Consider the following 16,228-nt stretch of genomic DNA (forward strand, 5'->3'; position numbering starts at 1 on the left):
AGGGCTCCTCAGAAATACTTAAAACAATAGGGGGGTGCGTAAGAAGTCTAGAAAGTGATTAAGCTTAATGACAGTGTTTAACTATTTAATGACAGTCCCAAGTAAGAGGCGCGGGTGAAAAAGAAGAGTGTTGATTAAAAAAAAAAAGAAACAAAAAATAAGAAAAATCGTTCACCGTCGTCTATTTGAAAAAAGGGTCGCCTTTATTAATAAGTGAAGCAGAATCTCTCTCTCTCTCTCTGATCGGTTTGGCTTCTTCCTCTTCTTCTCACGATTCTTCTTCTGCAAGCTTCGGCACAAACCCTAGCGTCGCCAGTTCTGTCTCGTTTCTCGGGGTTTGGTTCTCCGCCGGCGGAAAAATCTCCGGCGAAATGCGGCCGGGTTGGTCGCCGGAGAGATCGGTGCGTCCCTGGTTCCGATTTCGAGCCCCGATGATCGTCCGGAGGAGTAGAAGTTAGGGTTTGGTTAGCGACGCATGTCTCGGAGGAAATGTCTGCTCCGTTGGCCGCACTTGAGCGCCCTCGGGCTAGAGGGACGAACACGGTGCGACTCATCCGAACCCCTAATTCTCTTCTTCTTCCTCTTATTCTGCTTTTTCTTCTTTTTGTTCGTTCGTGCTTGATTGAGTTTTTACTTGGATGATGTTTCTGTTACATTTCACCTTTTTCGCTGGATTATTTGGGGCCTTCAGGGTGTCTTGTATTTGAAATTTCTGTTATCTTCGATATTTCTTTGTGAGTTTGCGAGGAGATTGCGTAGTTTTGAAATGTCAGTGGCGGGAATGCGAGTTTCTGGTTACCTATGGATCGTATTTTGTTTGTGTGTTCGAAAAGGAATGTTATTAGCTTATTTTCCAAGCGGTGATTGACGAAACTGTGCAAGTTGTGTAAGGATTAATGGTAATTTTCGCCTGTTGAAGAAGAAATAATATGTGCTTGTTAGCCAAAAGCACTTGGAACCGATAACGCTTCTCTTCAATGCACATTGAAGAAAATCGAGATTTTGTTAGGTGTTCTTTTGCCTTTCTTTAAATTGAGAGTCTATTTGCTGTTCGAACTTGGATTGGAGAATGATTTTATATGTCAGTTTTCTCTGAGAAAACATGTACGTGACCAAAGGGTAGACTGAAATCTGCCAGAATTACTCATCTTCATGTAGCTTGGCCGTTGGCCTGTATTCGCTCATTCACGCCAAGCAAGACTGCCTTTGTACCTTTCTCCTTGCCATCTCCTTCTTAGCGCACAGTGTAAAGCGAAGTGGTTTGTATACTTACCTGCTTTCTTACCAATTAACTGGATGGGTCAAAGCAGCTTCCTATGGATGGGAGGGGTCTCCGTTCTGTAAAAGTTTTAGAAGCTGCATCTCTGCATTTGGAGTGATGAATTGACACCAAATAAACTATAAATTTGTCGATGTGCATAATAGCATTGTTTGCACCTCTAATGCTGCTTAGGTTGTGCCAGATTGATTTGCATTTATATGTTCATTTAGTGTACTTGGAACATATGGCCTGTGTCATGAACTCATCTATGAGACTGGAATAATATCCCTTCCATACCATATAATGGTATTGCGAGCCTGGTGAAACACATACAAAATGCTGGTTATAAGCTTTGAAATGTATTTGCTGTTCTTCAATATTTCCCAAGGTTGATCTTGTGGTGCTCCTTGAGATGGCCTTGGTTGCTTGAATTGAGAAAATTGACATGGTTCTAAGGTAATATTTATCTACAAATCTTTGCCTTCTTGTTCATATGAGGAATCTTTATGGTGTGTGAAATGGTGTGGTGAAGACTGAAGAGTCTACCATACTATCATTGATATCATCAAAGTCTTCTGCTAGAATTTGGATTCCATGCCACTATATGGAAGGGTCATGCTTGTGCATATGTATAAATGATTAAAATTATGCTACACCCCACTTTTAATATCTACATTCTAGATCATTTGTCTGTGTGTGCGTGCGTTTGTGTTGTACGGTCATGTTCCCAATTGTGTTTCGTACTTGTATATGTGTCTGTGACATGGCATTGTTCTTCTTTTTCTTTCATTCGTTCTTTCTGTAATACATTCTCGATTTTTCAAATTAAATTTTAATTATTAGATTATATGTCACACAGAATACTGTGTCCCTCAACTTATCTTTTTAGTAACCTGCACCTGTTCATTATTGAGATTATTTGATTGTATTTCTCTATTTATGGTTGTTTTTCCTTCTGTGCAGGTTTTTAAGAGCGGTCCTCTTTTCATCTCATCAAAAGGTAAGCAAGGCATGCTGAATTTTGTCTTAGAAGGTTTTATGAACACATAAATGTGGTTTCTACAGCCATTTGTTGCACACATTTTGTTTCCAAACCATGTTCAATCCTTGCTTGTTTCCTTCTATTTGGATTTTCTTTCTACTTTATATGGTTGATCTACAACCTATATTTTCATTCATTTAACTGTAGGGTTGAGCAATGGGCCAACTTGACCCAGCTCTACCTGCTATTTTAATGGGTCACTGATTGTGTTGGGCTTGGTCAAGCCCGACCCATGAAATCTGGTTTGAGCAGGCCTATGATCAAAAGATTCGGCTCTTGGGCTGCCAGTTGGGCCCATGGGCCTAGACAGGCTGGGCTGGCCCGTAGGTACTCCTATATATATGTATATATATATAGTCACCTATATCATTCAAGGTAATTTCTTGGTGAGGGTTTTTCTCGGAGAGATTTTCAAAAATTGGATTTTAAAAAATTTTTTTTGGGAGTTTTAAAAATTTAAAAATATAAAAATAATAAGAAAGATAAAAAATAGGTTTTGTGTCAATTTTCTTGCAAAAATATAAGGAAATAAGTTTGTAAAGTATTTAAAATACAAAAGAAACAAAAACCTACAAAAAGTGGCTTAAAATAAGGTACTATTATTAGTAGTTCTGTTTTTAAATTTTTGTTTGGATGTTTTGTTTTGTTTTGCACTATCTTGTAGTTACATGGTCTTGTTTCTTATAGGCATTGGTTGGAAATCATGGAAGAAACGCTGGTTCATACTTACACGGACGTCATTGGTGTTCTTTAAAAGTGACCCGGTGAGCATTGCCATAATTGTTTATATGTTTGATGCATTTTGGATTGTTGAATTGGGTTATTGTTTAGGCTGAAAACTTGTTCCTTGTGATTGGTTCAATGCTTTAGAATGTCAGGAATAGTTGTAACTGTTAGAACTTAGACACAACAAATATTTGGAAAACATCTTATATGTTGAGTGCAAGAGAGCTAATGACATGGACATGAGCACAACAACAAGACATGACTGGACGCCTATGTCGCTCGAACACTTCACTTAACATGTGTATCGCGTATCGATACGATGCTTAGACACTTCACGGAAATGATACAACACTTCATACATACTCATGGAAAAGTAGATTCATTTAACCCTAACCAAGTCTAATTTTATCTATATTGTATATATAAATACATAAATGCACACTCTATATATATATAATGCTCCTGCCCACCTTCTCGTTCTGCCCCATTTTACCCCCCACAAAAATCATCGTTTTTGGCATTTTTTTCACATCTAACACCATAGATGTAATCTATAGGTTTTGTTTAGTAGGAACCAAATTTTGGATCATCGGAATTTGGCCTGTATACAGGGTTTTCCGGTGATCCAAAATCAATGGCTATGAAGGTACCAGTTTTTCTCGGCTCATAAAAACATGTTTTTCATCGAAAAAACATGATCCAAGAGTCGATTCCCACTAAATCAAGCATGCTAAACACATATAAAGGTTCAAATCTATCATAAAACACTTCAAAACTATGGGACATAACGATGCATAACAAAAAATGGGACCTAATATGTTCAATTCTCTCTCTCTCTCTCTATATATATACCCTCCCCACACCCAAGTTTTTTTAAAGTGCTGTATCGCCGCATCTGCACTCGTATCCACACCCGCACCTATGTGACATAGTAGAGAAGTAATATGTATTTTCCAAGCAAAGAGGAATAGACAAACAAGGCAGGCTCATGATAGCTTTTCTTAAATCCAAGATATTTCACTACTGAGCTAAACTTCTCAAACTAGGCTCGTGGTGCCTGTTTGAGTCCATGTAGCGCTCTGCATAGTCTGCAAACTCTACTCTTTGGATCTGAATATCCTTGTGGATGTTACATAAACACCTTCTCTTCCAAGGCTTCATTCAAGAAGGCATTCCTGACATCTAATTGTCGCAGATTTTACTGTCGTACTGCAGTCACAACGAGCAACGTACAAATAGTGGTCATATGAGCCACGGGACAAAATGTTTGAGCAAAATCAATTACAAACTGCTGACTATAACCCTTGGCTACTATTCTTGCGTTATATCTTTCAATTGACCCATTTGCCTTGGTCTTTATCTTATAAATCCACTTGCTCCCAACAATATTCTTTCTTGGTCGAGGTTTTATCAATTTTCATGCTTGCATCCTCTCAAGTTTTCTCATTTCTTCGGTCATAGCTCTTTGCCACTCCTCTTTTTCAGTTGCCTCTACGGAAGACTCAGGCTCGACATAAGAATTAATCAATGCCAAAAATGCACGATGTTTATGGGAGAAAAACTCATACAAAAACAAAGTTCTAGAGCTTCTACTTAAGAAATATTAGGAAAATAAGTTGATAAATCAGAAAAAGACTCTAAATTTGAGTGGCAGGATTCAACTAACAAAGGAATATGATCAGAATTGACATTTCTTCTCACTAGCTCTACCTCTACCTGATCCAAGAAAGGGATCTCGAAAACATTTTCATGTCTTCATAAGTGGTTTTTCCAAACCAACCATCTCTTGGCTGAACCTGCTCCCTTTGAACCTCCACCTTTTCATTCACACGCTCTCTTTCACCAAAAGAAACCAGGAAAGACAAATGAGACTCATCTCTTGTTTTATCTCCACTCTGGCTGAAATTTGACATATCCTCATGAATGATGACATATTGGGATACCCACACTCTTTCCAATATGATCATGTCATTTGTAACCCTTTTGACCATTGGCAAAACCATGAAAGCAACAATTAACAGTTCTAGGGACAATTTGTTTCTATATGTATCTGGTAGAAGAACAAAACATATACATCATAATACTCTCATCATATTATAATTTGGAGTTCTATATATTTTTTGAAATGGGGATATACCTTTGAGCATACTTGAGGTCATGCGGTTTATCTAATAGATACTCAACTGAACTGGATATGCCCAAAACACTTTGGGCATTTCACCTCCAAAGAGAAGAGCTCTGCTTTCTTCAAGATATGTCTATTTTAATATTTTTCCTTTCAATCACTCCATTTTGCTCAGAAGTGTATGAACCAGTGTTATAAAAAATGTGCCTTGAGGCACAAAAGGCGTGCCTCGCCTTGAGGCGCGGCCCTCTATGCCTCAAGGCACAAATTTTTTTTTTACAACAAGATTTCTGAGACATGATCAACACGATTTTTGTAGGTTAATCTCATATATTTTCCAGTTATTTCAGTTATGTAATCAGTTTCTTAGTATATTACTATATTTTAACTTTTGTTGGTTAATCTTGTATATTTTTCAGTTATTTCAGTTATGTAATTAGTTTCTTAATATATTTTAACTTTTGTTGGTTAATCTCATATATTTTTCAGTTATGTAATCAGTTTTTAGTTACTTTTATATGTTAATCTCATATTTTTTAGAATAATCTCATATATTTTAACTTTTGTAGGTTAATCTCATATAATTTTCAGTTATTTTAGTTATGTAATCAGTTTCTTAGTATATTTTAACTTTTGTTGGTTAATCTCATATATTTTCCAGTTATGTAATCAGTTTTTTAGTTACTTTTATATGTTAATCTCATATTTTTTAGAATAATCTCATATATTTTAACTTTTGTTGGTTAATCTCATATATTTTCCAGTTATGTAATCTGTTTCTTAGTATATTTTATCTTTTGTTGGTTAATCTCATATATTTTCCAGTTATGTAATCTGTTTCTTAGTATATTTTATCTTTTGTTGGTTAGTCTCATATATTTTCAAGTTATGTAATCATTTTTTAGTTACTTTTATATGTTAATCTCATATTTTTTAGAATAATCTCATATATTTTAACTTTTGTAGGTTAATCTCATATATTTTTCCAGTTATGTAATCAGTTTCTTAGTATATTTTAACTTTTTTTTGGTTAATCTCATATATTTTCCAGTTATGTAATCAGTTTTTAGTTACTTTTATATGTTAATCTCATATTTTTAGTACTTATTTGAGATTTTCTATTTCTTATTCATCAATAAAGCATTTCTTTATTTATTTGTATTTTTAGATATTTTTTTTATAATTTTTTTAAAGTTTTCAAAAATTTTTTTTAGGCTTATGCTTTACGCCTCGAGGCTTACGCCTCGCCTCGGTTTTTGTTTGAGCGCCTTGCTACGCCTCAACGCTTTTCACAACACTCGTATGAACAAAGTTTTTCATAGTCTATACCTTTCTCCTGCAAGAACTTTTCAATTACACAACTGACATATTCACCACCAGAGTTAGTTAAAAGTTTTTAATCTTAGTCCTTAAATTGATTTCCAATCATAACACAAAAGCTCTTAAAGATCTCAAAAAGTTTATTTTTATTTTTCATAAAATATAACCAAATAAATCTTGTACAATCATCTATGAAAGCAACAAAATATGATGATCCCTCTTTTGACAAGACCGACGAAGGACCCCATACATCGGAGTGTACACGATCAAAAGGACTTTCTGACTCCCTATCATTAGACCCAAATGGCAAGGCATGATCCTTTGCCAACCTATAACTCTCACAGTCTCAAACATGATTGAACACAACTAACTACTGAGGCCCGCCAATACTTCCTCATGACATTAACTTCTGCAACTTAGAGATGAAAATATGTCCCCGTCTCTGGTGCCATAAAACAAACTCATCTGTGACTAAAGCTCCTGATATGATCCCAGATCTCTCCTGCTCTCTCATATCAAGTCAGTTGAAGTAGTACATGTCTCCTCGTGCATGACCAATCTCAATATTCTTCTTTGACAACTGATCTTGCACCACACAAGAAAAAGGTAACATTACAATTAAGTTTGGTAATTTAACCAACAAAGATAAGATTCATAGTAAGAGATATAACATGATAAACTTGAGAGACATTAATCTTACTACCATAATAAAAGTCAAAAGTAATGAAACCAATTTTTGAAACAGATGCAAAAAAATCATCTACAGTACAAAAAGTGTCATCGCAAGGTTGACAATTGTTTAAGACAGGCTTATAGACTGTCATATGACAAGAAGCTCATGAGTCTATTAACCAAGCTGAGGAGCAACCTGAGATACCTGAAAAGGCAGTTCCAGAAGAAGCAGGAGTTGCAGAAGGAAAGGCTACAACTGATTGAGCAAGAAGTTGTAAATGCTGGATTTGCTTTTGCATCTGTTGCTGCATCTTCTCCAACAACTGAAGCTAACCACCACCTAATGGTTTTGAGGCTCTCTCAATGGGTAAACCAACATACTAAGCACCAATATCAGTGTGATCATCCTTGGGCTTAGTGCCCTCACCATTAGAAGATGTTATATAGACTCCACCTTTATTTCTCTTGAGAGTTGGGCAAGAGTTTTTCATGTGACCAATGTTCTTACAATAGTAACATTGAATAAAACTCAAGTCACCTCTTCCTCCAGCTCTTCCACCACCTTTACCACCAAATTTACTACCCAATTGCCGAGGGACTACCATAACACTGCCATTGGATGAATAGGTTCCAAGAGACCTTATCTTTGTTTCTTCTGCAATCAATTCAGCTAGAACATTTGTAATCGAGGGTAAGACAAGACGATGCAATATGACACTCCTCACTCCATCAAACTTTAGTCAAAGTGCCATAAAAAACTTAATAACCCTTACCGTTTCCTTGTGCTGATCAAGAAGCCCCCGACAAGTTTGACATAAAATGCACATCTCACACTTCACACACTTTTCATATTTTGGTTTGACCCTTTATGAGTCCAAGTGCATCCCAAACTCTTTGCATATCAGAATAAAATTTCGCAATTGACTTGTTTCCTTGACGCATACCTCTCAATTCTTAAGTAAGCTGATATTGCCTAGCCCGATTCGCTTACTTGTAAACTTTTTTGAGATATGCCCATGCTTCTTTATTCTCTTGAAATTTGGAAAGGTTCATAGGTATCCTCTGTTCTACTGAACTTAGTATCCAAGCCTTGACTCTTGCATTATTCATAATCCATTCATCTATTGCTTTGTCAAAATCAACATCAGTGGGCTTGGGTTTCACCTTCGTGCCATTCAAATATCCTCCAAGCCCATTTCCTACTATTACTGCAGACATACATAAAGTCTGCCCAATAGGCATTGTTTGTCCCATCAAGTTTCATGGGAACTATCTGAATTCCTTCTCCTTTTTCCATCTCACACCACAACCTCCAAACTACAATATATTGAATGTCTGCGCAAAAGATGCAATTCTACAAGAACAAGTACCAATATGTGTGCTAATCAAATCACGATAGCAACATAGAGATGGTTCAATCCAAGAAGACTCCAACAAAAGCTACACAACTAGATGGTGACGAAATGACCAAGAACCATCATTATGCTTGCACAAAACTGCAAAATAAACTGACCAGATGTCACAATTTACACACCAGAGCTGAGGGAATATCAAAAGCACGAAAACTAAGATTGATATATCAGTCAAATCAGCAATATGGGCCCAAAAACAGTTTACCACCAGCTTTAGGGTCTAAAAAATTCACCAAATCTCAACCAAATCGCTAAAATAACACCCAAAACTGGTATCAATGGCTTCTCCACCCAAAAATGTTCAGATTGTGCTAAATCTGAGCCATTAAGAACCCCTGATAAGATTGGAATCGACTTATTTCTTCAAACTGAACATTGCTCACCCCCAAATCCAGAAAATATGAAAGAAATCACAGAAATTCCAAATCTCAACTGATCTCCATGATTTTTGGTTTGTATGACTTCTAAAATCACTCTCTAGCAAATGCATACCTCAAACTGATGAAATCCCTAAAATCGTATGTACATCACTTTCGAGGCACACAAACCAAGACAACACTGTAGCATAACAGGAACAAAGCTTCTCTCCTCCCAAATGCACCCTCACAGCCCTCTCTCCTCTTGATTATGGCTCTGATACCATATCAACCAATACCACAAAAGATGAGAGAGCAAAGTGTGAAGAAACTCTCTTAAGAAAACTTCATTCAATTCTTAATAAAAGAAGGATACACCCTTATAAGGGTTGACTCCTCTATGTACACTACAAGACAAAAGAAGGGAAAACATTACAAAGTCAAAAATACCCCTTGTATTAAATTTAATGTACAAATGAATGCTTAAACTAAGGGGCAGCACACAAATAGTAATTCATTATATCACACAACTATTAACATATGTCATGTTGATTAAGCAACCAAAAGAGGTGCTTACACTTCATCCAAGAAATGCAGAAAAGTTGCCAACTTTAACTATTCAAAGAATCATCTTAGTCATGCTATTGAAATACCAATCATGTAGCAGTTGTTTGTAATGCTTTATAGTTAGGTAACCAAACAACAAATTGGGGTACATACCACTATGGGTGGATCCAGACATTCTTTCTGTCAAAAGGAAATGCTTTTTTTTTTTTGGGTGCTTAGTGATAGATTGTATTGGCTACTGTTGTTCTTAGTGACACTTGAGATAAATGCTGTATTGGCATAATTGCTTAGTTGATTGACATGTGATGTTTCAAGTGCTTAACTGAATGGTGCGTGGTAAATTTCAGAATGCACTTCCTCATCGAGGTGGTGAGGTGAACATCACTCTTGGTGGGATTGACTTGAATAATTCGGGAAGGTATCATCTATTTGAATGTTAGGTGGTCAAAATTATCTTTTCATTTATATGTGAAAGTTAATCATCTTCCATGAATTGTGGCTATGCAGTGTAGTTGTTAGGGAAGATAAGAAACTCTTAACCGTCTTGTTCCCTGATGGACGTGATGGGCGAGCTTTCACACTCAAGGTACTTTGTCCATTTTTTGTTTACGCTTTGCTATTTCCTGGGTACATGTTAGATATAATGTACTTTTGAAAACAACTTGGATTGTTGTCCATGTTATTGATCTTTTCTCCATTATTATTATTCTTGTTTCACTGGTAGGCAGAGTCGTCAGAGGATTTGTTTGAATGGAAATCTGCCCTTGAGCATGCCTTGGCAGAAGCACCTGATGCATCTCTTGTGATGGGACATAATGGAATTTTCAGGAATGATGTGTCAGAAACATTTGAAGGTTCTTTCCCAGAATGTAAGCAATTCTATAAAAGACTATGGCTGTCCTTTCCTTATTGACAATAATATGAAGCTGAGAAAGTATATCTCTCAGATTCCATTGGGCGGGCAGTTATTGATCATGAAAGGCTGCTTATCGCATTTGTTTCATGTGTTATGGTTGATACTTTGGCGTGGAGCTTTTTATAAATTATGTGCTTAGGCTTTTTATGTTTATGCAGGGAAGGATAAGCATCCTGTCAAGTCTTTAGTTGTTGGGCGACCTATTTTGCTTGCACTTGAAGACATTGATGGGAGTCCATCCTTTTTAGAAAAAGCTCTGTGCTTTCTCGAGCAGTTTGGTAAGTTATGACTTTTATGTGGGAAAAGTAAATACTATGAGGAGTTTGCATGTGTGTGTTTGTGCATGTGCGCACATGCAAGCTGATGCATTTGTGTACTTGGACACATTTTTTTTTATTTTGAGAAAATGACTAACTGCAAAATGTATTGAGAAATTCAATATATTAGTATAAATGACTTTATTGCATTATTTTGCAACAACATTATGGAGAAATCGTGAGCAAAGAGAGTCTGTCAAGGGATGAATTATGTAACCATGACAGAAAAAGGACCTTCTTTGGTTTGAATCCTCAAGGTGTTTACATGATCTTTGTAATGAAACACTAGTGCAAAGAACAATGTCACAAAGTGATTACTACGAATGCACAAGCACATAAACAAGAGGCCACTAATGGGAAAATTACAATAAGCCACAAAGGGTTAGGCACCAAACACACACAATGTGAGAGAGAGGGAGCTTAAAATATAAAGAATAGTATATCGAAATGCTATAGAAAGCATTAGAGAGGAGTGGGGGCAAAAACCTCTTTTTATACACTTTATGAGACCAAGGGGGCCCCCCATAGAGTCGTTGGGAGCTCCCCATCGACTCTTTGAGTTGGACCCTCCTGCCCTTACACAAATGGAAAAAGAACAAAAGAAAGAAAAATAAGAAAAAAAATAAAAATGTTCCTAGTGGACATGTCTATTTACATAATAAGAAAAAAACTAAATTGCCCCTAGTGGGCATTACAAAAGATAAGAAAAATAATATATATATATATATATATATATTAACACCCTCCCTCAAACTGACAGTGATATCATCGAAAGTTTGCTTAAAAGAAAGGATAACCTAAGGGATTGTAAAACTTTGGTAAAGAAATTCGCAAGAATCCAGGAAGACATACCGGGAGTTGATGAAAGCGCGACACCAGAAGTAGAAGGTGTGGAAGAGTTGTTATTCACAAATTGTTGAAATGCTTCCATAAGTTGTGCAATGGAGTCCTTGATATCTTCATTCCTTTTTTTATCTCCATTTGAGTTGCTCGAGTTCTCTCCGACGGAAGCCACTTTTCTCTTAGGACAATGCTCTGGTTCATTACCGTGATGACACAAATTTTTTCACCACCATTGTTGTTATAATTATTTTTCCAAAAGTGAGAAGGCTTATATGTTCTTGTATTATTGTCCAGTTTAGATACTACATGTACTTCATTAATATCCTTTTTTAGAGCCAAGCGTGTTTATTCTTGGCATAGATCGACAAGAATTTCACTGAAAGGAGTTGAAGCCCTATGAAGTAGTTATTAAGTGTCGTATGCTGGTTTGAGAGTTTGGGCCTGGATCCAGTTTGGATCTGACCCAGACCCAAACTGGGAAATCCTATTGACGTGTTTACTGGGGCACGCATGTAATTTGTAACTTATTCAATTGTAACCTAATACCTAATGCTTAAATACATTAAGCCAGGCCACGATAATATATTGGAAAAGAATATCGTCAGCCTGTGTGCAGTAAAATCGACTCAGCGTCTATCTTCTTTCTCCCTTTTTCTTCTCACCTTTCCCTCTTTTGCAGATCAGCCCAGGAGGAAACTGAAGTTCTAACATGGTATCAGAGCGTGGTTGGACCTAGGGCTCGGTGTTGATTCCAAAAAGGTATGACCTTAGAGATCATCTAATTTCAGCCAGGAAACCTTCCTTTTTCCCAATATGGGTTATCGTTTTCTCTCTCAAACCACGATCTCTTCTTCTCTTCCAGTTTTTTTTTTTGAAAGCACTGTCGTGTTTTCATCTGAAACCCTATCTTGAAACTCGTGATTTCCTCTTTCTTCCTTCATCTGAAAACACGAGTTCTTCTTTCTTTCTTCTCTAAAATTTGTTTTCTCATTCCTTTATTGCTGATTAATCTGCAAATACGATTAATCAATATCTCTTGAATCGTTGCTCGTACTTTCCTTCCTTCTCTTTCTGTTGGATTTGTTTTCCATTCCTTTATCTGAATATTCATCGTTGATTAATCTGAAAACTCAGTTAATCAACGTGATCTGGCCCTTGTTCACGTGATCCGATATCTTGAATATGCATAACATTGATTAGTTGTGCTTTGGCTTGATTCATAAATATTGAGTTGATAATTTGAGTATTCTCGTGATCTGAAAAAAAAAAGGATCCGAGTTCTGTTATAGTGAGTTCTCTTCTGGACTGATTTTGAACAGTTACATTATCTTGAGTTTTAAGTAATCATTTGATTGCCTTTTCTTAGAGTGCTTTCCATTTTATATTCTCGTGTCTCGTTACCATGGATTCTTTTCCATCCCAGTCTGGTTTGTCATCAAACTTTCTCAGTCAACTTGTTTCTGAAAAATTAAATAACTCCAATTTCCTGACTTGGAAGAGGCAAATAGTTCATTTTATCAGGAGCCAAGATCTCTTTGGTCATCTAGATGGATCAATTCCAGTCCCACCAGAGTTCATTGCGAAGGAGGAAACAAACGCTCATGAGGTTGCATCTACTCACCGTGTTCGCAACCCGGATTATGTCTCTTGGATGAGAAAAGATCAGGCATTGATTGCCTACATCACCTCTACTTTGTCTCAGGAAGTACTAGTTGCTATCCCCGACGACTGCACAGTGATGGAATTGTGGAACAAGTTGACACATACATACTCTCAGATATCTGAGGCAAGAGTTTTATTCCTCAAGCGAGAATTCCAGCTTCTTAAAAAAGGTGGTCTATCTATCATGGATTACTTGAATAAGATGAAGATCATTACAGATCAATTAACCATTATTGGATGTGAAGTGCCGGACAAGGATAAAGTGCAACAGACATTGAATGGTTTAGGCCCAGATTATCATGTATTGGTGACATCATTATTGTGCTTGCCCGTGCTTCCCACATTTGAAGACCTCCGAGCAAAACTTCTACAATACGAAATGTCATTGAAAGGCATCGCTGAAGATTCTAGTGCTCAATCTGACTCCCAAGATGTCTTAGCCACTGGGTTCTCACTTCTCCTTTGGTCGTGGATGTGGAGGAAATGGCTTCAGAGGAGGAAGAGGTCGTGGCAGATTTGCAGGTCCAGGTTTGCTTCCCACACCCAATATGTCGTTCAACTCTAATGCGAAGAACCAAACTCAAAGAGTTGTCCTGACATGTTACCTGTGCAATAAAAAGGGACATATTAAGGCAAATTGCTGGTTTAATCCTCAAAATAAAGGCAAATTGCAAAACACTGAGAGCAAGAAGGAAGATAATGTTACCAAGTCTGATGGGGAGGTGAAACAACTGTTGCTGGCTGCACTGTCTGGGTTACACTTGAAACCGAATGATCAAGGATCATGGTATGTTGATCCAGGAGCAACGACCCATGTTACAGGTGATGTTGGTAAGCTCTCGAACTCGGTTTCTTACTTTGGTAAAAATAGTATTGTTAGTGGAGATGGATCTCACCATCACATTTCTCACATTGGTAATGCAATCATTCCTTTGTCAAAATCATCTCTCAATTTGTCAAATGTTGTTCATGCTCCTAACATAAAAAAGAACATCATCTCTGTGTCTAAACTTGTTGATGATACACATTCTTATGTTGAATTCACTCCCTCTTTTGTGTATGTCAAGGATCTTCAAACGAGGGAGACATTCGCTGAAGGGGAGCGAAAAGGAAATATGTACATCTTCAAGGAAGATCCACTTGCGCATACCAGTCCCGTCTTGAAGCCCTTATTGAAGTCTAAGTCTTTTCAGTCTGAGTTATCTAAGTCAGGTCCTGAGTCTGTTTTTAGTCTTTCTAAATGTAATAAGCCAAGTCTTTGGCATGATCGTCTTGGTCATTGCAGTTATTCTTTTCTTGCGAAACTTGTATCAAGCAAATTAATTCCTAAATCAAGCTTAGCCCTTGAGATTAGTAATAAAAAATGTCCCAGTTGTCAGATGCGTAAGAGTCATGTACTTCCTTTTGATTTTATATATAAAAGAGCTTCAAGATCCTTTGAAATTGTTTATTCAGATGTTTGGGTCCTGCGCCCGTATGCTCTTCTTCTGGCAGCAGATATTATCTCATCTTTATTGACAGTTACTCTCGTTATACTTGGATATTCTTTATGAAGCATAAGTCTGAAACCTTTTCCATATTTCACAACTTTCATGCCTTTGTTCGAAACCATTTCTCTACCAATATTTTGCATTTTCATTATGATGGAGGTGGTGAGTATACATCGAAGGATTTTACTGATTTTCTCCAAAGTAATGGAATAAAGCGTAAAGTGTCTTGTCCACATACGCCACAACAAAATGGGGTCACTGAGAGAAAGCACAGGCATATTGTTGAAACTGCCATGAGCATGATTCACGACACTAATCTTCCCATTAGTTTGTGGACAGAAGCATTCCATTCAGCTGTTTATATTATAAATCGTCTGCCTATGACAGTTTTGCAAAATAGTTCACCATTATGTTCTCTTTTCGGCATTCAACCCGATTATAATGCTCTGCGGGTGTTTGGATGCATTTGTTATGTTCATATTGATGATTCTCTCAAGAACAAATTCCAACCAAAGGCTTCCAAGTGTAGATTTGTGGGATATGCTGATGATTATAAAGGCTATCGGTGCTATGACCCCATGACTAAGCGTATTAGGATTTCCAGGAATGTTGTGTTTGACGAGAATAATCTTGAAGATGTATCATTTAATACTAGTCAAGGGATTCCCAGAGAAGAAGTTTATCATCCGTGGATGAATGCAGAATTATTTGCAGATACTTATGGTGATTGCTCACCTCAGTGTACTCAAGAAACAAACTCGGCGGACCAAAATAATGTTGACTCAGGCCAAGCATGCTTACCTCAATCTGGGGATCAAGTCGGTGGAGCTTCATACACTGAAGAAGGGGCAAACCCACAATCGCATCCTATTGAAAAATTTAAAGGGTATGTGTATGTGCGAAGAGAAAAAGGTACTCTCCCTGCTCCTCACATTGGATCAGATACTTATATGCCTGTTGGAAACCTGAGGAGTTCGAATAGAATCAGACATCCTATTGACAGATGGGTCAGCTACAATAATTTTTCTATGGATCTTCAACTTTTTCTGTTTCAGGTTGATAAGATGATGAACCTATAGGGTTTCATCATGCTGTGAAATCAAACAAATGGATTGAGGCCATGAATGAAGAAGTGGAAGCACTTTATGAATGTCAGACATGGGAAATTGTTGCCAGACCTCCTAACAGAAATGTTGTTGATTCCAAGTGGGTTTATAAAATCAAATACAGACCCGATGGCACTATAGAACGATACAAAGCAAGACTTGTTGCAAAGGGGTTTACACAGGAATATGGTCAGGACTATGATGAGACTTTCAGTCCAGTGGTCAAAATGGGGACAATAAGAATTATATTGTCTTTAGCCGTCAAACATGGATGGACATTGAGTCAGTTAGATGTCAAAACTGCATTTCTTCAAAAAAGAGGTTTATATGGAACAACCTCCAGGATATGCTGAGGGAGACCCGAGCACATATGTATGCAGATTAAGAAGAGCCATATATGGTTTGAAGCAGGC

The 16,228-nt window shown here is 37.1% G+C and overlaps 1 protein-coding gene across 7 annotated transcripts in view; it reads left to right on the forward strand.

Moving 5' to 3' along the window:
- The first annotated feature begins 215 nt into the window (after positions 1–215).
- Positions 216–16,228, forward strand: part of LOC149814427 (rho GTPase-activating protein 6-like) — a 47,172-nt gene continuing 31,159 nt past the window's right edge. For 2 of the 7 annotated variants that reach the window (XR_016427819.1, XM_089988346.1), the window contains exons 1-7: positions 220–543; positions 2,225–2,261; positions 2,991–3,067; positions 9,829–9,899; positions 9,989–10,067; positions 10,206–10,350; positions 10,556–10,675. Coding sequence is in view for 6 of the 7 variants with exons in the window: in XM_089988346.1 (XP_089844472.1) it covers positions 490–543; positions 2,225–2,261; positions 2,991–3,067; positions 9,829–9,899; positions 9,989–10,067; positions 10,206–10,350; positions 10,556–10,675 (583 nt within the window). In the remaining variant the exon portion in view is untranslated. Of the gene's footprint in view, positions 544–2,224; positions 2,262–2,967; positions 3,068–9,828; positions 9,900–9,988; positions 10,068–10,205; positions 10,351–10,555; positions 10,676–16,228 lie in introns of those variants that run through there. The other 5 variants (XM_089988347.1, XM_089988350.1, XM_089988348.1 and 2 more) reach the window with 5 other exon arrangements.

Source organism: Nuphar pumila, chromosome 15, assembly GCF_984573655.1.
Source record: "Nuphar pumila chromosome 15, dmNupPumi1.hap1.1, whole genome shotgun sequence".
NCBI classification, from domain to species: Eukaryota; Viridiplantae; Streptophyta; class Magnoliopsida; order Nymphaeales; family Nymphaeaceae; genus Nuphar; species Nuphar pumila.